The sequence below is a fragment of the Octopus bimaculoides genome, chromosome 1, assembly GCF_046866305.1.
Source record: "Octopus bimaculoides isolate indiv1 chromosome 1, ASM4686630v1, whole genome shotgun sequence".
Lineage (NCBI taxonomy): Eukaryota > Metazoa > Mollusca > Cephalopoda > Octopoda > Octopodidae > Octopus > Octopus bimaculoides.
Genome location: NC_142928.1, coordinates 149101021 through 149125778, shown reverse-complemented (window position 1 = coordinate 149125778; position 24758 = coordinate 149101021). Strand labels below are relative to the sequence as shown.

General features: G+C 35.0%; 1 protein-coding gene across 2 annotated transcripts in view; it reads left to right on the top strand.

The window, feature by feature from the left end:
* Positions 1 to 21446, top strand: part of LOC106881381 (zinc finger MYND domain-containing protein 19) — a 231250-nt gene extending 209804 nt beyond the window's left edge. Inside the window, exons 3-7 of one of the 2 annotated variants that reach the window (XM_014931790.3) lie at positions 625 to 731; positions 4362 to 4566; positions 7371 to 7455; positions 15691 to 15790; positions 20754 to 21446. In XM_014931790.3, coding sequence (XP_014787276.1) covers positions 625 to 731; positions 4362 to 4566; positions 7371 to 7455; positions 15691 to 15790; positions 20754 to 20856 — 600 coding nt within the window. In that variant the 3' untranslated portion in view covers positions 20857 to 21446. The remainder of the gene's footprint in view (positions 1 to 624; positions 732 to 4361; positions 4567 to 7370; positions 7456 to 15690; positions 15791 to 20753) is intronic. The other variant, XM_014931862.3, reaches the window with a different exon arrangement.
* Positions 21447 to 24758: the final 3312 nt, after the last annotated feature.

The window sequence follows — 24758 nt, the reverse complement described above, 5'->3', positions numbered from 1 at the left end:
TTTCAGTAAAATACTTATTTTATCAGTCTCTATTTGTGAACTGCTAATTACAGGTCTTAAAGAGACACTAATATCAACTGCACCAGTTTTTAGACAGTAAATGCATAAGTATGGACATAGATGAACGCTCATGTACACACACACATACAATAGGATTCTGGACAGTTTCTGTCTATCAATTTGCACTCACAAGACATTGGTTAGCCTAAGGCCACAGTCAAAGACACCTGCTCAATATACGGTGCAGTGGAATCGAACCTGAAACATGTGGTTACAAATCAAACTACATAACTTGGAAACAGTTCTCATTTCTACAGAAATAAATAAAACATAATTTGTCTTAATTATTTCTTCTGATGTAACTGTCATTTTTGTTTATTCTTGTTATGCGAAATAATTTAAGTGTCTGGTCCTCACAAACAAAATTGTCTTTGCAAAGCTGTATTATTAGATTGTGTGAAAATCTGTACTGAGACAGCATTATTGCTATCCTAACAATCTGCAAGTTATTCAAATACTTATAATGTTGATTATTTTAAAGTGTGTGTGTGTGTGTGTTACAATTTAACAAATTGATTTGTTGATGATGAAATGCTTTTCAAAAATGTTTTAATTCTTTTCCAGGCTCGAGTCGAAGTAGACCGTGATGGAAATGGGGCCAAAATTTATGCTTATGCATATGATATAAATAAGGGTCGGAGTTCTGGTCAGTATCTACACGAATTGTTATGGTAAGTTAGAAATTTTTATATCATTTTTCATGTTATGAATCACATTCTATCTAGTTTTCATCGGTTGTTCATTTTGATATCAAGATAACAGCAGTTGTCCCCCTTGTGAAAATAGACCTGAAAACTCTTTTTCTGCCAGGTTGTCTTTAACTCAAAGCCGTATTTCTTTAAAGAAAGTATCGTGTTAGCCACTTTCTTTATTTAATGTTATAATTATCTAAATTCTTATCAAAATTACTCTTAGTCATCTGTGTTTGTGTTGTTGAAGACTTTGTGTTGTTTTTCGAATTACACCCTGTTGTGGTGTCTTTCAAAGGAAAATGGAGACAAAAGTAACTATAGTTACATCATTGTGTCTGTAACAAAAAAAAACAAAAGACAGGATGGTCATTACTAAATACTTTTGCCATTCCGTCAAAAGTGACCTGGGCCTAAACAAGAAGACAAACTTATTTCGCTGACAGACTATCATTGTTTTACTCTGATTGTTTTTTTTTATGATTCTTAGGTTTTTTTTTTTAAATAAAAAAAAAACCTTCTGCATTAGACAGAATATTATTGATCAATATTATAATTGATCAATATTCCTTTTTTTAGTGTTCCAGATTTATTTTCTAAGAAATTAAGAAATGAAATGAATTTCCTTCAAAAATGTATTAATCTTTGTTCTTACAGAAATTTATTACAATGAAAATTTCTTTTCATTATTTTTGAAAGAAGGCAAGACAGCTTTTTGAAAGTTTAACTTTATTCGGTTGTATTGTTTGTTTTTTGTTGTTTTTTCTTTTGTCTTTGATGACCCATTCTATATTAAAAATATCTTTACATTTCACAAAAATAGATTTTGTCTTTTTTTTTAATTTCAAAAACATTTTTAAGCCAAATTCTAATTAAGTTGAAAATCTTGCTTTCTAACTATGTGATATCATTGAGTCCTGTGCAGCAAACTTAGGAAGTTGTTTTCTGCTATAGCCCCAGGCTGGCCAATGTCTTGGAAATTAGTTTAGTAGACAGAAACTGTTAGAAGCCCATTGTATATATCTAAATATGTTTATGCACCCTTGTCTTGACAGACATGTGATGGTTGTAAAAGAGTGAGTAACATCCATCATACAAGTGATGCTATTCATTTCCAGTCTTCTATGAAAAACATGTCTGGCCAAATGTAAATATTACTCTGCTTGGAAATAAGGGAAGGAAAGCAACAGGACAGGTATCATAATATAGAAAATCTAGCTCACGTAAGCAAGGAAAAGTGGATGTTAAATTATGGTGAATTCCAGGATGAATTAACTTATATAAAGCCAGTTTTATTATCTCATATTATAGCTTCCACCTTCGTTACTAGTCACAACTTTTTGTTGTTTTTTTTTTCTGCTGAGGCTGGAGAAAGCAGCAGTACCCCATACTTTTGCAGGTTCTGTTAGACCAGTGGGCTTGATATTGTTTAATGTTCCATTTAAATTGTTGCTGGTTAACACCTGCAAAAGAGATATGAGTAGGAAGGATATTAGAAGATTCAAGAGGTCCATGGGCATAGCGGCTAGTAAAGGGCCGGGGCTTCGATGCACCAAGGGTGATGAGATGTAAAAGCAAAGAGGTCAGAAATACCTTAGTGGTGGAGATATGACCAACCAACTCTGAGGCAATTATAGTAGTGATAGAAAAGACAGAGAGGAGAATCACCCTGCCTGTGAACCAGAAACTGGAGTATGTCTTAGTGGTTTATGCCATTCAAAGTGGCTCCTCTCTGGTTGCAGTCTAGGATGTTGTATGTGTATCAGCAGTACTGTTCCAAATGTGGGGTGAAAACTCCATTGTTGTCATCATATGAGGACAACACCCTATTAGTTATTGGGTGATAGGGGCTGAAATAACATATTGTTACCATATTTCTGTTGAAATATGCAGTTTTTCTTCTGCTTAATTTTGAAAAGAATGAAGAATGCAACTAAGTTGATTGTTTGAGCCATAGAACCAAGAGCAATCTTGTGTGAGTTAGTATCAAAAAGGCTAACATTTTGGTAAATTTCACAAACAAAAGCTAAAAGCAGCTACAAAAGTCTTACTAATGTGAGTTACACTGAAATAAGATAGTTCATAATCTATAATAGATACTTCAAATGGTTAACATCATCATCGTTTAATAAAATCTTCATTTTCAATGCAACTTTTATGCATTCATTAATCCACCTTGGTTTTTGCTCTACAAAAACTGGGTTTTTTTTTTCTTTCTCATATTTTATTCACATTAAATAAGTTGAAAAAGTTTCTTAAATATCTGGGGTTGATTTCTTCAACTAAAACCCTTTAAGGTGATGCTCCAGCATGGCCACAGTCAAATGACTGAAAAAAAAATGTACCACCATGCATTTTGGGAGGAAAAATCCAATGTCTACTTACTCCCTCCACAACACTAATCTCAAAAAGTCTTGTGAACATGACCGGGGCATTATTGTCGACAGCAATCTGTGTTGGACAAAACACATTGCTAAAATTGCCAAGAAGGCTGAGGATGTCTTGGCATCACTTACCAAGTCCTTTGTGAGCCACTCTCCGGCTATCTATCTGAGGCTATGGTGCGGCCTCACCTGGAATTTGCGTCTCCGGTCTGGAACCCCTATCTTGCCCAGGATATTAATTGTCTGGAAACCGTTCAGCGACGTGCAACCAAGAGAATACCCTCCATCAGGCATTTGCCATACTCTGAATCCCTTACTTCCCTGGGTATGGATACATTGAAACTCCGACGTCTAGCAGCTGACTTGGCAGACGCCCATAAAATTATTAACCATCTTACTAACAATAACTCTGAGCACCTTTTCAAACTCCACCTGTCTAACACCCGTGGACATGTTTACAAAGTCAGAAAACAGCACAGCTCCCATGACTTTCGGAAACACTTTTTTATGCTAAGAGTTGCTGAAGTATGGAACAAACTGCCAGCATCAGTTGTTAGTTGTCGGAGCACTGCATCCTTCAAAACTTCCATGCTTCCTGAGATTCACCAACGCTACACCTGATTTTCTTCCCTCCATACACATGCAAGCATGTATCTGACTCATACACTGTTCACTTTCCAAACATTTGTACAATACTGCATATGCTTCATACGTACTTTTAACAAGTTGTAATGCACCTGAGCACTGTATACAATAATTTCATTATTTTAATCGTGCTAGGTCATACTATGTGTGAAAAATAAATACCAAAACTTCATGGTGATAGTGTGTTTGTAGCTTGACATCTCCAGTCTTTAAGTCAATTTTGTTTTTCAATAACATTTCTGTTTATTAATGGGGATTTGTATTGTTTGCCTAAAAAACTTGTAAGAGAAGGGTTTCATTTTATGTTAAGATTATTGTAAACTTTTATCTGCAGTTTCTTTAGAGTGTTATAAATTGTATTACTTAAACTCAGTAGTTTAGAAGCCATTTCCATATACACCTAAAATAATTGGATTATATAAAATCTTGTGGAAAAAATAGCAGAGAAAAAAATAGCGTTAGATAAACACTTCGTGAATTGTAAATTGGAAGTAAAATTTAGATGGTTATTATTGTAATTAGATAAGGAATTTCAGTGTGTGTTTGGTAATTGTTTTATTTTTAAAATTTACTTGCTTTCCAGGGAAAAACATTGCGGTGGGATTGCTCCACTTTGGAAAGTAATCCATAAAAATGGTGTCACTGTAGATAACCGGTTGGATAATTTGGCCCTAGTCATGGAATCCAGTTCAACATACCCACTGGATGAGCCGTCCAATAAAGCCAACCGAGAACAGTCACTCTATTGGATTGCTGTACAGCAACTTCAACATGATCCTATTGAAGAGGTAATTTTTTTTTTTTTTTTTTTTTTTTTCCTTTTCTAATGTGTGTAAATATCCTGCTAATATACTAATGGTCCTTGAAATGTGTAAAGCTTTATTAGCAGCAATAAATATTTGTTCAGTTCAATATTTATGACAAACAGCATAAAAGAGGTGAGTCAGTAGGTTATATATGAGAGCTTTAGCAGAAAGGATATTTGAAAGAAGCAGCTATAGTATAAGGGTGAGAGTATTTAAATTTGGTTAAGTAATTATTGTTGAGGTCATGTCTGAGCAAGCTTACTTAGATAAATGGATGAATAGGATTTATGACATACTAATTTAAAGAATTATTTTCTCTTTGATATTATGTTGTCGTTTAGACAAAAAGATACGCAAATAATTTTCATGTAACTGTCTCATTAGAAACATAGAACTTGTTTTGAGCAGGTTATAAAATGAACCACTTTGTCACTTTGTTATAAAGCGGTTCAGTTTATCTCTTGGGATATTAACATCGAAAATAGAAGCAGTGGGAGTTTGATAAATATACTTTGTGCTAATAGCTTTGCAGAAGTTAACATTTGGTGAATAATTAGTTGTTAGCTTACAGTGATTGATATAAATCTGAATAAACAAATTGTCAAAAAAAAAAAAAATTCTCCTAGTCCTATTTCAAAGTGTTTTTACATCATTAACTCCTATTGTGTTTGACTCGAATCTGTGTATTTCTAAAGGATGTTAATCTATTGCTACATCAGATTTTGCTTATTTTAAAAGTTTTCAAAATCATTATCTCTAAGATTCTAAGCCAAAAAAATAACAATTTTGTAATCTTGCTGAGATTACTGCACTTCTGCTTTTGATGAAAATTTCAATGTATTTGTTCCAATAACCAAAATGAAAACATTGCTTTAAACTCTTAAACTTTACATGATGTCCTCTTTTAATCAATCAGTGCTCTGATGCAAGTTAGTCGTAAGTGCACAGCACTCTTTCTTCACTAAAATTACCACTGTAACCTGCAATTTATATCAACTCTATTAAAAGTATTAACTTGGGATATTGGGTCTGTTTGCTTAAATTTATAAAGTAACTTAACTTTAAAATTGTTTTTAATGCAGTCTATTAGTGTTTTGTTGTTTTTTTTTGAGTCAACGTATTACCTTCTCAAACATAAAAGCCAGCTGCTTTGTGTTTTGCTTTTATTTGAATAAAAGCAGAAGGATTTTTGAAATGTTATTTATTATCAAACTGAAAGAGTCTGGGAAAGTATTTTGATTCTATTTTAGTATTCTTAATCTCCTAGTTTTTAAGGTCACTACCATGCTGCACATTGAACATCATTCTATCTTTATATGCTAAACCAGTTGTCCAACTCTAACAATGTTAAAAACGAATTTTCAAATGTATTTGCAATGGCAGTTGGTTATGACTTTATAGCAAAGGTGATAAATTTTCTGTTTTACTAATTCTGACGTGAATAATGTCATTGCATATGTTATAAAGAATCCTTAATTATCCCCAATTACTATTTTTCATAGCAAAACCATAACTTTCCTCAGATTCAATTTTTTCTTTATACTATACTATATATTTTATATTTATATATATTTAGATATTCAGCTTTTCGTGAGCAGTGTGCTAAATTATTAGTTTGACAAAATTGTTAATAATTAGCAATCTGACCAAATACTATAAACACCTAAATCCAACCTGTAAAACAAAATATATTATTAGAAGAAAAAGAATCGATGACTCAAGAAGCAGTCAATTAGTTATTAGTGCTTTTCTATAATTCCATGTATTTCAGAGCCAAGTAAAATAACTAGCTACTGTAAGATTTACTTCAATTTCCTACTAAGATGAGCTTAAATAAACTATAAAGTGGGGTGACAGATAATTATAGAGGATTGTTGCTTATATTATTAATAGAGTCCCACATGACAATAAGTATAGCTAGCCTCTGCAAATTTATATTTCTCTTCTGTGTATTCTCACTTCCTGCTTGAGATTAATACGTTGGCTTAAGTTAGATTTTCAAACTTATAAACACTTTTCTGTTCATCCTCAACTGTTTTCATTTGATTTATATACTTATTTCCTTGTTACATTTGGAAACTGCCTGAACAATATTGGGCTGTGGTGGTTAAGAAGCTTACTTTGCAGCCACATGGTTTTGGGTTCAGTCTCACTGCATGGCACCTTGAGTAAATGTCTTCTATTATAGCCCTTGGCCGACTAATTTATCCTGAATGAATTTGGCAAATGGTAACTATGGAAGCTTGTATTTATGTGTGTGTGAGCGTGTTTGTCTTCCACCACTGCTTGAGCCTGGCTAGGCTTTAAAACGGCGGAAAAAAAAAAGTATCTCTCTTAGTGTCATTGTTCAATATAAGATTATCACTGATCCACCAAACCTCTGATTAATTATATTCCAGTTTTGACAATCTATTTTCAAGGGCGGGGGTCAGGACTACATTATCCAATGTGTCCACTTCTTTAAATAATAGGGTGTGATTTGAGATTTGGCTGATATTTCCAGCCAGTCAACTTCCCAATTTTACTTTACAACCAACAAGCATCATCAGAAAATAATCATGCATTTACTATTTCATTAGTATCAGAATTATTTCTTCAGTATTTTCTCCTTCAGTGTTGAGCTTCAATAAATATTCAATAAGATTAATTCAGTAAAATATAGAACCATTGATTTTGCTGGATGCTTTAATAGCCCGAGTCTCACCAGACAGGTTATTGCATTACCCCAAACCTGCAGTCCATTCCTAGGCACGGGTACTTATCATTTCCTTTGTTTCTACTTGCAGCATTTTCCTGAACCCATTTATAGCAAATATTATAACTCTAATGGTGAGATTGTTGAAGATGAAGGTAAGGGTCACCATATGAACTGTAAGTTAATACAATTATTCTCTTCCTTACTGTATCTTGTTTATATCCTGTCTACTGTGAAAGTGAGTGAGAATATGCATCTGTGAGTGAATGAATGAGTCAGCGTGTGAGTGAGTGGTTGTCTATCTACCTGACTGAGTGTCTGTCTGGCTGACTGTATGTGTTTGTCTGCCTGACTGTCTCTGTCTGTCTGTCTGCTTGACTTTATGAGTGTCTGTCTGTGTGTATGTGTATAAATGACTTTTACCTACACTGCATATTTTTGTTAATATGAAAATACATAAAGCTTGGTGTAAATTTTCATTGAGTTGTTTTCAACATGAAGCCTTATTAATATTTCTATGATAATGTAGGATTTGAAAGACTCATACAACTAAAGCTCAGTTGTATGTCATTGGCAGGAGCAGCACTCATGGCCTTTGCTGGCCACTTACAGTAATGAGGCACCAGGTGATCCCTGATTAAGTAGATTTATTATCAAAGGCAATCCAGTCATGGCTATTCAACTGTTTTGGGAGTGTCTGAGATCACATTATCTAACATGTCTTTTCTTTATTTTAAGACAGTAATGTGTTTTGAGGGGAGATTTTGCTGCTATTTCTAGCAGGTTGAGACCATGTAGAAGCTCTATCACTGAATCCTAACTCATGAAGTTGATTCAACTATTGTTTAGTTTAGATGTCTTAAAGGTTGTTCAGTTCTATATTTAAGGGATGAGGAATTATGTACATTACTTACATTTGGTGGATATTTGTCCTCATCTTGTTTGTTGTTTACATGTTTTGGCTGATATACCCTCCAGCCTTCATCAGGTGTCTTGGGGAAATTTCGAACCTAGGTTCTCATTCCTAAGGTATTTTTTGATGTTATTATTATTATTATCAATAATATTAATATGCTAACTTTTTGTTTTTGTACGTACCTGTTGTGTGTGTCACACTTATCAAAGAAGTGGCAAAGCGAAAGAGAGGAGGACAGATAGGAAGTAAGCGAGAGAGTGAAAGAGACAGTGAGTGCTGACGGCGTTTGTTTTGTGTTTTTAAATGCTTCAGAGAGGAAATAAAAGAGAAAAGGAGTGAAAAAGACAGTGAGTGGTTACAGCGTCCATTTTGTGTTTTTAAATGTTTATCACATCACAAGAGAAGTAGATACATAGATATATATATATATATATATATATATACACATTGTTAAATCAAAAGTGGGAGAGAAGAGGAACACAAAGGAAGTGAGAGAGACAGTTCATACATAGACACAGCAAATATTGGCTGTCAGTTTCACTTTTCATTACCACACGAGAATAAAATTAACTCACAAATGGCTGAGTACTCCACAGACATGAATAACATTAACGTAGTTCTCAGGGAGATTCAGCCTCACACAGAATATGACAAGGCTTATGGAATGGAACTCGCATGAAAGTGAAAAGACTACAACTCAAGACATATATATATATGAATGTATTTGGGTGTGTGTTATAGTATAGGTTAGTTAAAACATACTTGCAATAATAAGTGTCGCGTGGTGGAAATAAATGCAATTACCAAACTTTTATTCATAAATCAATTTATTATTTCATTCTTTTGCATTTCAATTTATACATTTGTACCCAGAAATTTTCAACAAATGCATGCCAGAAGAAATGGAAAAACAAGTAATTTTATCTCCTAAAATTTCTGACTATCTTGCAATAAATGAAAAAGTTATTGTTATTGTTATTGTTGTTGTTATTAAGACGGCGAGCTGGCAGAATCATTTACACACTGGGTGAAATGCTTAGTGGTATTTTGTCTGCTGCTACGTTCTGAGTTCAAATTCCACTGAGGTTACCTTTGCCTTTCATCCTTTCGAGATTGATAAATAAAGTACCAGTTGCATACTGGGTCAGTCTAATTGACTGGTGCCCTCCCTCAAAATTTCAGGCCTTGTGCCTATAGTAGAAAGGATTATCCAATGTGCCCTTCCTTTTTTTAAGACAGTAATAGGTTATGATTTAGGGAGATTCAACAGGTATTTCTAGGTCTAGTGAAGATGTAGAGGCTCCTGCAACTCACCTATGTGCATAAGGTGATGATACCTGTAGGGAACATATGAACTGAATAGTGCACCTATGCAGCCGTAATTGCACTACACTTGTGAGAATACCTAGGCAGACATTCACTCAAGTGTAGTGTAGTTCTGGAGAGTGAGAATATAGTGAGTGGAGTAGAGTGTGAATTTTTAAGACTAGATAACAGTAAGTATAGAAGAGGTGAATACATCAAGCAAACTTCAATGAAGGTGATGTGTAAGTTGCTATCGTAGTGGTGGAGTAAAAGAGGCAGTATCATGTTATGTAGCATGCTGGTGAGTGAAAAAGCTAGCAATCTGGAAATGGGTCTAGGATGTGTGTGTCAAAGTAGCTGAGTATCATACATGCCACGTGAGGGGCAGTACTCTAACAGGGATCACACTTGTGCTTTGAAGAGATAGAACATTTGATGAAAGTTGAAGGGGATTTTTAGTCTTTCAGGCTGTGAATTTTGCATTGTTTTACATTTGTTGTTGTGAATGATAAGACTGTGAGGTGTGACATTTATAGCAAATTTTAGGATTTAATTGAGTTGTTGTTTATTCCCCCCGTGTTAGCCTTGGTTATGCAGACCTGTGATCATAAGGGTGCAAGTTTAGCTTACTTAGCTACTACATCTTGTGGGTTCAATCTCACTGTGTGGTACTTTGGGAAAGTGTCCTCTACTTTACTCTTGCCTTGACCAATATCTTGTGAGTGAATTTTTGGTCGATGACAATTGTGTGATTGTATGTCATGTACACACACACACACACATGTGAAAAAATGGATATGAAATAATGAGGTCTGTGTGTGTGTTCGTACCACATTTGATGCTTTACAAAGTGCACAAGCTTATAAGGCACACTTTAATTTTTGGCAGGCTCATTCTTGAGCTACAACTTGCCAATAGCCCTGACCTTGTTTCTATAAGAGGCAAATTGTTTTTCTGAGACAATTTTGTAAATAAGTGCACCATATAACCCTTCATATAAAGGATGTGTATATATTTATACATACACGTGTGTGTGTGTGTGTGTGTGTGTGTGTGTGTGTGTGTGTGTGTGCATATGCTTATATCTTTTGGCAAAGGATGCTTAACATCAGTGAAAATTCAGTGCTCTTTAAATAAAGTCTATCAAATTACAGACACTTCTTTATCTGAAATAGAAACTCACACAAGCAGACATTCACATTAGAAATTCATTCTCTCAGACAAACAGTATCTCATTTGAAAAATTCTTTTTTAAGATGGTAAGTTTTGATTTGATGAGAATTTGCAGTTTCAAAATGGTCAAACAAGTGCATAGACTATTTACACTCTCCAGTTCTGTACTTTAGTGAATAATAAGAAAGTTAGGTATGGATGAATACCCCAAGATCATTAACTATCAGATTACTAGAAGTAAATACACCATTGCTTCCAGCAGTAATTCACTTTGGTAAAACTAGAGTTAGTTTAATTCATGTGGGGACTACTTAGGGAATTGTTCAAGAATAGGCTTATCTCTATGCAAAAAGACCATGCACTTTCAGATTGCTGTTTAGCCGAGATTGAGGAGAACTATGGCCATCCTGTCCTTTTTATATATATATATATATATATATATTTATATATATATATATATATATATATATATATATATATATATATATATATATATATATATATGTGTGTGTGTGTAGTGTATTTAGGGCTACACTAGCCAATGCCCCCCCTCCTTTTTTTTTTAAGGTGTAAGACATAATCTGAGAAAGAATTTGTTTGTTGCAGTCAGTTATGTAGAGCCTTGCTATTTCAAGTAATCTGCAATGTTGTATAGCTTTATCTATTGAGCTCTTTGTGCTCTTAGATTGTCTCTACTCAATAAGGACACAAACTGTGTTTTTCTTGTTTCTTTTTTTTAACCTTTGGCTCTTGTTAGTTCGCTTGGAAAGAGGTTACTTCACTAAAATGGTGGTTTATGGTAGGAACTAAAGAAGGACAGTCAGAATAGATACCACAAGGCACCATATCTAACACAAGTAATTCTGCCAATCCAACACCTTGCACTAGTAGTTTATTTATCATCTTAAAAAGATTACTGCAAAGTTGACCTTGGTATGATTTGAACTCAGAGCACTGTATACTGGAAGGTGGCAACAAATGGAGAGGAATTTGTTGAACATTACTCATTAGGTTTCAACTTAATAGAAAAGCTATTAGTAATTTGATAAAGCAGTTTGTATTCAAAAACACTGGCCAATGTATGCAGAATTACAACTTGGCTAATAAAATTGTGTGATGGAGATTAGATGATTGTTGAGTTAAAAATAAATAATAAAAAAACCTGAATTACTTGAGGGTAAGTTAGGTCAGACCTTCTTGGAGTGCAAGATTAAGATTTATGCTAAGAGTTGTTGCATTGCAGATCTACTAGTCTATCAAATAAAATACAAGCAATGGGAAAACTTACGTGGTATCTAAATATTTATATCAAACTCTCAGTATAGTGTAAAGTTTTTCTCCAAACATTCCTCTTTCTCTATGAAGGAATTTCTACAATGTTTATGAGAGTTCTGATATTTTGATGACTGACACTTTAAGAGACTGCAGCTTGAAGGTTTACTTGTTTGTGTGTGTGTGTGTGTGTACATGAACATGTGTACATGTATGTGTGAGAGAGAGAAAGCAGAGCAAAGTTGTAGTGTGTATGTATGCAAAATATTAAAATCTAATTTGCCACATGGAAGCTACTGGCAATAAATATTTTCCCGAAGTTTTTTGACAGAGTTCTTATTCAAGGAACACTTAATCATGGGAAGAGAAAAAAAAACAGTATCTATTATAATTAAATGTTTCTTAGATAAGCTAAATCCTGACTGGTGTTGAATTTATTCAGTTCTTAGGCCAATGTGGGACATACGCCTTCATGCCAGCTCCTGTGTGTTTAAGCATTTCATGGTTAATTCATTGCTGAGCATTACTATATAATCATTTCTTATTATCATCAGTCTGATAATTTGAGTTTCAGTTTTAGAGAATCCAATCTTTCTTCTGTTAAAACAGTCTAAGTTATCTTTGAATGAGGATCAATTTTTCTAGCATTTTTTAAAAATACTAATAACCTAATTTAGTAGCAAATGATTCATTAGAAGCAAGTTCCAAGTTGGTTTGTGTATGAAAATATCAAATACCTTAGTAAAATAAAAACCAGTTTGATTCAATAGACTTTGGCTGCTTCTCAGGCTGTCGTATTGATCCAAGCCACTTTCTTCTTGGTTTAATTTTGGATATTGATGTTAATTGCATGCACTACACACCAGTGGTGCAAACAAAAGATTTCTGTAGCATATTCATACAGCTACAAGCTAAAAGAAGATGAATCAGTAACAATCTTATGCTACCAGAAGTAATTTTTTTCAATTTAAGTTGTTAAAGTTTTGAAGCAGTGGTGATACATATTTAATCTTATAAAGCTTGTTTTATTTCAATCCTAAAACTTGCTGAGAAATCAATAAATAGGAATCCTGTAAATAGATAATTGTGGCTTGTTTTGCAACCACATGGTTTCCGGTTCACTCCCACTGCACAGCACCTTCAGCAAGTGCCTTCTACTATAACCCTGAGTTGACCAATGCTTTGTGAGTGGATTTGGTAGACAGAAACTGTGTGAAAGCCCATCGTATATATCCATTTGTGCGTGTATCTGTTCCTATGTTTATTTTGCAGCCACTACTTGGCAACTGGTGTTGGTTTGTTTACATCGTTGTAACTTTAGAAAAAAGGGACCAATAGAATAAGTATGAGACTTTAAAAATAAGTACTACAGTTGATTTATTATAGTAAAACCCTTCAAAGTGATGCCCCAGAATGGTCACAGTTCAATAACTGAAATAAATGAAAAGATAGAAAGCTACCTTGTAGAAAATACATCTTAACGAAGAAAACTTCTTTTCTTTTTTTTAATTTAAGTAAAATCTGAGTGGTCAGCGAGGGGAATCAGATGTTCATTTGTAAATGAAAGCCTATTATGATTTATAGACAGGTTGTCAGAGCTGTTAGAATATCAGCTAGTAATACCTGTGGTGTTTGTTCCAGCCCACTGAGCTCCAAGTTCAACTTCACCTTTTTGTCATGTCAGGGGGAATAAAATTGTATCAATCTAGGATAACAGGTTGGTCAAATTGTAGTTGTATCAGACCACATGTTTGGTGGTATTTGTTCTTTTTCTTTGTGTTCTAAGTTCAAATCATGCCATGGCTTACTTACACAATAGACTTAAGACTTAATCCATCACCTGGTTTAACAACACTACCACCTAACCACCTTGAGTGGGTTTAGTGGAGACCACTCTGTTGGAAGCATTTAGACCAAGTCTCCAGTTTAAGAATATCACCCTCCCTCCCACCAATCTCAAAGACCCTGTAAAAAGCCATGGGAACTGCCTTTCTAACTGACTAAAAGATTTTTAAAAAATTATGTAAGTCTTTTATCATGCTCCAAACAGCAATTTAATTATGAAAGTAAATTTAATAAATTCTGCCAAATTGTTAATCATTTTCAAATTAACTGAAAATCATGGACAGTCTTAATGTTGGTAACTCTATACAGGGGTTGGACAAAATAATAGAAACACCTTAAAATTTCAAACAAATATATTTTAATATGTGGTAGGACCGCCTTTGGCACTAATTACAGATTGAATTCTACAAGGTATGGATTCGTACAAAGTTTGAATTGTTTCCAAAGGAATTTTTGTCCATTCTTCAGCTAAAACGGTCTCCAGTTCTTGTAGTGATGATGGTGGATGATATTGACTCCTTACTTGTTTTTCTAAAATGCATCATAAATGTTCGATAATATTGAGATCTGAGGACTGTGGTGGCCAGATAAGATGTTCAACTTCACTAGAATGTTCCTCATGCCATTGAGTAACAACTTTAGCTGTGTGAATTGGTGCATTATCATCCTGAAAGATTACATTTTTCCCCCAGAAACAGTTCCACAACCATAGGATGAATTATCATCCTGAAAGATTACATTTTTCCCCCAGAAACAGTTCCACAACCATAGGATGAATTATCATCCTGAAAGATTACATTTTTCCCCCAGAAACAGTTCCACAACCATAGGATGAATTTGATCAGATAAAATGCTTAAATAGTCTTGACTATTAATTCTGCCATGAAGGGAACCATTGGACCTGCGGATTTCCAAGATATAGCCCCCCCCCCTCCCCCTATCATCACAGATCCTTCTCCATGTTTAACAGAAGGCAATCTGGGTCAAATGCTTCTTTTAACTGTCTGCACACATATACTTGGCCTGTGGTTGGAGTAAAAGATGACTCGTCTGAGAAAATAACATTCTTCCACTGCTCTAGGGCCCAATTCTGTAGGTTTTTACTCCACTTTGCAATATTTTTTTGAAAGCAGTGGTTTTCTGATTACAACCCTCTTGTGAAATCCGGCTTTGAGCAGCTCCCAGCAAACAGTTTTTGTGGAAACTGGATTCTCAAGGTCGTCATTAAGCTATGCAGTAATTTTGGGAGCTGTACTTTTGTGATCCTTTCTAACAATTCCTGTAAGAGGTCCCTATCTGAAAGTTTTGGTTTTCTTCTGGAGTTTTGTTTCGACAAGGAGGTTTTTCCTTCTTTCTCGAAGGCTGTCATTACTTTTGAGACAGTACTTCTTGATACACCAAACATTTCGGCTGTCTTCGTTATACTAGTGCCTGCCATACGAGCACCAACAATTTGACCTTTTTGAAAGTCCAATAGATCTGTCATTTTAATGAATTTTAAATTACCTTTTTCTGATGATATCTGAAAAGAAACAGTAATTTTAGCAAAACATATTAAGTAACACTAATAATAAATAAAAAAACACAAAACTAAACAAGCTTTTGACAGTTTTATAGATATTTCAAAATTATGATGCTTTGATGCTAGGTGTTTCCATTATTTTGTCCAATCCCTATATATATATATATATATATATATATATATATATTATGTAAACAACATATATTTTATGAATTCCTCCTCTCAAAAATATATATTGTCAAATCCTATTGAAATTCTTCTTGAGCATGTAACTTTGATATGTTTGTGTATCTATATGTATATTCTTCTATAATGTGTGTTTATGTAGATATCAGTGTTTATTGCATATTACATGTATATGTTCAATATATTATACAGATGACAGTTGTGTGTATTATGAATGTCATTATCCACCTTGTACGAACATAGAGCGAGAGATACGAGAATTCAGTATATGTGGCAGATGTCAAGAAGTGAGGTAAGTGACAGTTTAAAGACGGAAGGGGTGTTTGCTGAAACCACTGATTTGTGTATTTGGAATTTTATTTTAACATCAAGAAAAATGAAAGGCAAATTTAACCACAGTGGGATTTGAACTCAAAATGCAAAAAGTCTGAAGAAATAAGGTATTTTTTTGATGCTCAAACAATTCTTCCAATTCGCTGCTCTCTTCTTCCTTCCTTCCTCCTTTTTCTTTTTTCCTCTTCTTCTGATAATGATGAGGAGGAGGAGGAGTTCATTTTACACAACAAGATGAGAATACTGTGGATTATTATCTACTTGATGGGAGATGGATGCCAGTATAATGGTGAGATTGATATTACACAGTAACCTTTCATCTTAAGTCCATATTCTGAATGATGGCCTGGAAGTATAGCCAGACAGAAAGAGACTATTAAGGATGCTGGCATAAGACTGAATACTGGAATATTCCATACTTTTGTTCTGTTGAACTGCTTTATATATTCCAGTATAATTAAAAAAAGTTTAACAAAACAGAAAGTGAGGAGAGGGTACACAGGAAGACTGCTTGAACAGAACTTGGTGCCAGGCATGTAAATATAACTCTTGGCCACAACTGCAAAGCTTTCACCCAACTTTGCCTTTCATCCTTTCGGGGTTGATGAAATAAGTGCCAGTTACGCACTGGAGTTGCTGTAATCGACTTATCCCTCCCCCCAAAACAAATTTCAGGCCTTGTGCCTATAATGGAAAGAATTATTATTATTACTATATAAGGCAGCGAGCCAGTAGAATCGTTAGCACACCGGGTGCTTAGTGGTATTTCACCCATTGCTACATTCTAAGTTCAAATTCCACCGAGGTCAACTTTGCCTTTCATTATTTCAGGGTTGATAAATTAAGTACCAATGAAACACTGGGGTCAAAGTACTTGACTAATCCCCTCCCCCCCAAATTTAAGGCTTCATGCCTTTAGTAGAAATTATTATTATTATTATTATTATTATTATTATTATTATTATTATTATTATTATTATTATTATTATTATTATTAGACAAGTTACTTGAAGCATTTAACGAAATAGAAGGGGATATAGCATCATACAACGTGGAAGACAATTGGAGATTTCTGCGGGACAACCTGTTGAAAGCCACCGTCCAGATTTGTGGGTGGTGTAAGGTCCCCTCCCGACCCAGAGTAACGTGGTGGTGGAACAAGGAGGTAGACAGGGCTATTAGACAAAAGAAACAGGCTTGGAAGGACTGGAAGAACGGTGGTAGCAGGGAATTGTACCAATGTGCCAGAAGGGAGGCTAGGCGACAGGTTTATTTAGCCAGAGGGGAAGCAGATAAGAAAAGATTTGCCAATGTTCTGCGCCGTGAGGACCAAAGACTCGAGGTATTTCGTGTTGCAAGACAGTGTAGGAGAGAGAATAGTGATGATGTAGGAGAGAAATGTGTTCGCATGGATGATGGTACGCTTGCACTAAATGAGGATGCAAAGAAAGAGGTCTGGAGATGCCACTACGATAGATTGCTTAATAAAGAGAATGAATGGGAGGAAGAAAGCCTGCCGTATGTCGACCCAATAGAGGGACCAGCTATCCGAGTTGATAGTACCGGGGTAGATAAAGCAATTAAGAGTATGAAGACCGGGAAAGCCCCCGGCCCATCAGGAATCACTGCAGAAATGCTCAAAATATCTGGCAGTGTTGGCTATAGCCTAGTCACCCATATTACGAACCAGGTGATACACGAAGGAGTCATACCCAATGACTGATGTAGCAGCATCATAGTCAACTGCTACAAAGGTAAAGGTGACGCTTTAGATACAAATAATTACAGAGGCATCAAGCTGTTAGATCAGGTTATGAAAGTTACAGAGAGGGTCATAGCCCAACTAATTAGGGAGCGAATCAATTTAGATGAGATGCAGTTTGGGTTCATGACAGGTAAAAGCACTACTGATGCCTTATTTCTAGTGAGACAGCTGCAGGAGAAATACCTAGCTACGGATAAACCTCTGTACCTGGCTTTCGTTGACATGGAGAAAGCCTTTGACAGGGTCCCCCGATCCCTTATCTGGTGGTCAATGAGGAAACTTGGGATAGAAGAATGGTTAGTGAGAGCTGTGCGAGCCATGTACAGAGATGCTGCCAGTAAGGTGAGGGTTGGAAATGAGTACAGCAATGAATTCCGGGTAGAGGTAGGGGTCCACCAAGGTTCCGTCCTCAGCCCCCTCTTATTTATCATAGTCCTCCAGGCAATCACAGAGGAGTTCAAGACAGGTTGCCCCTGGGAGCTCCTCTATGCTGATGACCTTGCCCTAATTGCGGAGTCACTATCAGAACTAGAGGAGAAGTTTCAGGTGTGGAAGCAAGGTCTAGAATTGAAGGGCCTTAGAGTCAACCCAGCTAAAACCAAAATCCTAATAAGTAGGAAGGTAGATAAAACACAAACCCCTTCAGGTAGATGGCCCTGCTCAGTATGTAGAAAAGGAGTAGGTAGTAACTCTATAAGATGTACCCGGTGCAAGCTATGGACACATAAGAGGTGCAGCAACATCAAAGGCAGGTTAACTAGCAAGTTAGTTTTTGTTTGTGGCAGATGTTCAGGTGCAATAAAGACTGTAAACAAACAGGAAACAACTTCTATCTCATTCCAGGGTGAAAAACTAGAGGTAGTCGATAGCTTCCGCTATCTGGGCGACCAAGTTAGTAGTAGGGGTGGGTGCGCTGAAAGTGTAGCTGCTAGAATAAGAATAGCCTGGGCAAAGTTTAGAGAGCTCTTACCCCTGCTGGCGACAAAGGGACTCTCACTCAGAGTAAAAGGCAGACTGTATGACGCATGCGTACGAACAGCCATGCTACATGGCAGTGAAACATGGGCTGTAACTGCTGAGGACATACGTAAGCTCGCAAGGAATGAAGCCAGTATGCTCCGTTGGATGTGTAATGTCAATGTGAATACCCGTCAGAGTGTAAGTATCTTGAGAGAAAAGCTGAACATTAGAAGCATCAGTTGTGGTGTGCAAGAGAGACGATTGCGCTGGTATGGACATGTGGTGAGAATGGATGAGGATAGCTGCGTGAAAAAGTGCCACGCCCTAACAGTTGAGGGAACCCGTGGAAGAGGTAGGCCCAGGAAGACCTGGGCTGAGGTGGTGAGGCAAGACCTTCGTACATTGGGCCTCACCGAGGCGATGACTACTGACCGAGACCTTTGGAAATGTGCTGTGCGTGAGAAGACCCGGCAAGCCAAGTAAGATCGTTGCCAGTGCCCCTGGACTGGCTCTTGTGCGGGTGGCACATGAGATGCACCATTTTGAGCGTGGCCGTTGCCAGTACCGCCTGACTGGCTCCCGTAGGATTTTCGAGTGAGATCGTTGCCAGTGCCCCTGGACTGGCTTGTGCGGGTGGCACATAAAAGACACCATTTCGAGCGTGGCCGTTTTCGTGTGGGTGACACGTAAAAGCACCCACTACACTCTCTGAGTGGTTGGCGTTAGGAAGGGCATCCAGCTGTAGAAACTCTGCCAAATTAGATTGGAGCCTGGTGTTGCCATCCGGTTTCACCAGTCCTCAGTCAAATCGTCCAACCCATGCTAGCATGGAAAGCGGACGTTAAACGATGATGATGATGATGATGATGATGATTAGCATACCAGGCCAAATGCTTTGCAGCATTTTGTGCATCTTTATGCTCTAAATTCAAATGCTACCAAAGTTGATTTTGTCTTTCATCCTTTTGGAATAGATGAAATAAGTACCAGTTTAACACTGAGGTCAATGCAATTGACTAGTCCCCTCCCCTCAAAATTGCAGACCTTGTGCTTATAATAGAAAAGGTTATTATTACCTCCGTCTTGGTGGAGGTATTGTTTTCGGTCATGTTTGTTTGTCTGTGGACAAGATATCTCAAGAATCGCTGGATGGATTCAGATGAAACTTTCAGGGATGTTTGGCCTCATGACTGGCATGAACTGATTAGATTTTGGGATCGATCTGGTACTGCACAAGGATTCTAGATTATTTTTCCTGTTTTTTACTTAATTTTTGAGAGCAGTCTGGTTCATTTTTAGTATTCTCATTTGTGAGAGCATAACAGTATTTCATCCATCGTTACATTTTGATTTCAAATTTCACCAGGATCAACTTGTCTCTTCATTCTTTTGAGGTTGATGAAATAAGTACCAGTTACATACTTATTTTATTATTATTATTATTATTATTATTATTTAAGGCGACGAGCTGGCAGAATTGTTAGCATGCTGGACAAAATGCTTAGCGATATTTTGCCCATCGCTATGTTCTGAGTTCGAATTCCAGTGAGGCTGACTTTGCCTTTCATCCTTTTCAGGTTGATAAAATGTGTACCAGTTGAACACTGGGGTCAATGTAATCAACACATCCCCACCTCTCCCAAGCTTCCCTTGAAAGGATAATTATTATTATTACTATTAACGCTATTATTATTTAAGGTGATAAGCTGGCAGAATTGTTAGCACATCAGGTGAAGTGCATATCAGTATTTCATCTGTCTTCATGTTCTGAGTTCAAATTCTACTGAGGTCAACTTTGCCTTTCATCCTTTTGGGGTCAATAAAATAAGTACCAGTTTTCAGGGCAGCAAGCTGACAGAATCGTTAGCATGCCGGGTGAAATGCTTAGTGGTATTTCATCTGCCTTTACGTTCTGAGTTCAAATTCTGCCGAGGTCGACTTTGCCTTTCATCCTTTTGGGGTCAATTAAATATGCACTGAGGTCGATGTAATCGACTTAATCCCTTTGTCTGTCCTTGTTTATCCCCTCTATGTTTTGGCCCCCTGTGGGCAATAAAGAAATAAATAAAATAGTTACCAGTTGAGCACTGGGGTTGGTGTAATCAACTTACCTTTCCCCCAAACTTGCTGGCCTTGTGCCAAAATTTTAAATCATTATTATTATTATTGTTTTCTTTTTTCTATTTTTCGTTTTCAGATATTGTGGCACATACTGCCAACAAAATGACTGGCCAGTACACAAGCGACATTGTCGAGAGAAACGAAAACTTTACAGTCTAGAGCGGCCTCCAGAACGATAGTTGCCATGAAAATCTGGTGAAATCTTGTTCTTGAGAATCCATAGTCCTGCAGGTGTGACCTAAGTCTCTCTAGGTTGTGCACATATGTGAGGGAGGGGAAACATCGAAAGGTCTATCCTTAGTAATCTACATTATATCAGTGAATAGTGGATGGGAAATTATAAAAAGTGGGAAATCTTTCTAGATTAAAGGGGGGTTATTAAAGGGGGTTTTTTTTTTCTTTCTTCTAATATTCTTAACCATTGACTTCATTCAGTTCACAACATATAACTAACCTAACATGTTCCTTTACTTTTTATTCTGCCATTCACCTCAACTTCCGATTTTTTTATTTGTTTTACATATATACAATATACATGTGTGCATGGTTGTGTGTTTGTATGTATATATGCACACACATATACATGTATACTGAAATAAAAAGATATTATTTCAGTTCTGATTTGGACTATGTTGTACATAAAATAGATATGTGTATACATGTGTGTGTGTATATGTATGTATATATGTATGTGTGTGTAATCAACTGTCATAATTTTAAAATCTTTTGAAATTAAAGATATTTCTTTTTAAACTTTACAAAAAATAAATATATAAACTCAATGGTTAAGAAATATGTCACAGATTTTAAAATGGGCAGAGGTTACTTTTTCTGTATTATTTTCCTCATAGGATTGTAAAAGTGAAGTTGAGAGAGTAGAGGGAAGAGTAGAGAGAGAGAGAGAGAGAGAGAGGCATTAATAAAAACTTTATTACCTATATATTTCAACATTGTCTTGAAAATTTGAATTCTTCTTAGTTTCCACTGCTTGATTTGAATTATCTCTTAGAATTAAGGAAAAAATAGTGAATAGCATTTGAAATTATTTAATGTTCCTTCATATAAAACTACACTTTATTTTGCATCTTCAGTAACATTCCAACTATTTTTCTTGTTAAGATATCTTAAAAACTTCATAGCTAACTGCTCAGTTGATGTCTTAAAACTGTAAACACATTTCTATACATACATGTATATATATATATATATATATATATATATATATATATTCTCTGGACTGATATTCAAAACCATAATTCTATTTAGGAATTAGAAAATAATGCCCATTTGAATACTTAACTGTCTACTGAAATGGTTGTTGTTTTCTGTTCTTTATGGATTTCATATATATATATATAATACACACACACATTTATATATAGTGATCATTTCACTTGATTTGAGCAAATAATCCAAGTTTTACTAAGCAAAATCTACATTTGTTGTAGTCAGCAGAATAACTTTTCAGTCACTTAGTTTGATGATAATAGTTAAATAGCTCTCAACAAAATACTATATATTTATGTGACTGTAACTATGGTTTTTACCTGCATAAATTATGCCTATATAAAGTCATACACCTACTCATTTGCATGTTATCTCATGCACATTGGCTTTTATATAATACAAATATCCCATGAAATGCATTTTCACTAAAACACAGATGAAATCTTTTTAACAGCAAGACAATTCTAGCTTTATAAATTATGACGAAATTTATAAACTCATTGTGAAAAAGTGAGCCAGTTATCTTTAACAATGTTGTTTTCTGTTTAGTTGAACAGCAACTATTTTGAGAAAGTAGCCACATCTTTTCTAATTAAACACGAGATTCAAGCTATGACTAACCAGTGCTAACATTAGACTAGGCATTCAGTTTACAGCATGGTTACTAATAGTTATAACTACTATAATTAACATAATGTCTCCATTTTGCTTAGTAGTTGTGTTTCAGCCTGTGTCCATTGATTAAATTGCTTCCATGAACATGTGAAATAGAACGGTTGAGTCACCTAAAATATCAGGTGATATGTATACCATCTATTTTTGAAATGGTGGCAGCTATCAGTTTTGTTACTTTCCAGTTTTCCATTCTGATTATTCAGAGATACTTTGGTGATTATTTAAATTTCTTCACATACACTCTTCCTCTCTCTCTCTCTCTCACTATATATATATAAAGTTACTTTCAACACTTTACCAGGTTTTCATTTAAAAAAACGACAGCAATAGTGTGTTAAAATTTAATGAAGAAGGAAGCGGGGAAATTTCTATAGCGTCTCTTTGATATATACTAAAAATATTGTACAAGCATCTTGTTTATGTATGTAGGCATGCATTTGTACATATATATATATACATACATATATGTACTATTGAACTACAAAAGCTCAAAGACAATATAATGTATGGGTATATTTATTTTTTTTATATATTATTGTTTTATATATTATTTTCTTCATTTTGTACTTTTTTGTACTTCTTTGTAAAAAAACATTTTCATTCTCCTTCTTCTTGATAATTTGCTTCATCACAATGAAAACCGGTTAGAAAAAATCTTTATTAAATTATGCTTCCAGTTCAGCATTCTGGCTTTTTTTCATTTTCCTATATATATACATATGTAGATATGTGCGTATGTATATGTGTGTGAATATATATATATATATACACACACACACACACACACACACACACACACACACACACACGTGTATGTTTGTACGTACATATATATATATTTACATTATATATATATATATATATATTTATTTGAAACTAAACAATAGAAGCTATCAAACTTTCAATCCTGGTATCAACAGATAAAATGAAGACTGGATTTAATGAATATACTAATACATTTACTATGATTACAACTAAAAACATACATAAACTTAGAAAGATGATTCACTCACGTAAAAATCCAATCTAAATAACTGTTTAAAATGTTCAATTCTTTAGAAAATGGGGTAGGGTGTGTTTTTTTTTGTTCTTTTAATTGTTCTGTCCTCCCTCCAAAGAACTTCCTCACTTTTCATATAAATTCCAAGGCTGATCTTTTGATGTTATCTCAATCACTTCCTTGGGCCTGCTCCTATAGGAGCTTCACAACCTCATACAATTTTGGGTGTAAAAATGAGGAAGATGTTCCCCAAAATTCAGGTATTATTATTTTCCTCTTCATTGCACCCAAAACAAAAGAAACATTCCAGACATCTATATATTTTTCTAGCTCTTCTATTTGACTACTTTCTACTTTTTTTTTATCTTTTGTTCCCCCTCCCTTTTTTTGTTTGTTTGTCTTGTTTTAGAGATATGTATGAAAGTACATCTTACAACTACTTTATTCCTACAATGTGTGTGTTAGAGAGAGAGAGAGAGAGAGAGAGAGAGAGAGAAAAGAATCCAGAGAGTGAACATACTTGGGGGAGAAAGAGAAAGAAAGAGAGAGAGAGAGAGACATAAAGTGAGAAAGTGTGCGTATTGGCGAGAAAGAGACAAATATTTAATTCTTATTTCAGTTCTAATTTTCTTTGGAAAATGCAGGCTCCACAGCCAAGCAGTTTCTGTCCTCCAATCAAGTTTACATTTTTCTTAAAGTACTTGGTACTATATGTTTTGTTATTAAAGTAATTATCTTCCATTTGGTTGCCATTATTATTAAATTATAAGTCAAATAGTAATTCACTGAATAATCCACTCAGGGAAAAATATTTTCTTCAATATCTTTTTTACTCTAGTTTTTAGTATTACTTCTTCTGGAGAGATCTATTTGAGGCCTAATCACACACAAGTCTGTCAGACTGTTAATCCTGCCAATTTTTTTTTTTTTTTTCTTTTCTGACTTTCCCTTTTAGGATTTTTTCTCCCTCACTATTCAGTTTTTTTTTTATTAAACAATTATCTTCGATAACCAATTTATGTCTTCCTCTCTCTCCCTTTTTTTATTTTATTTGTTTATTTTTCTTTGTCTTTCCAATGTCAAATAGAAGATTTTTCAAAAATATATAGATATCCTTTCTTTGAAATAATTCAATTTCAAAATTCTTTAAAAACAAAAACAAAAAAATAATTTGGGGGA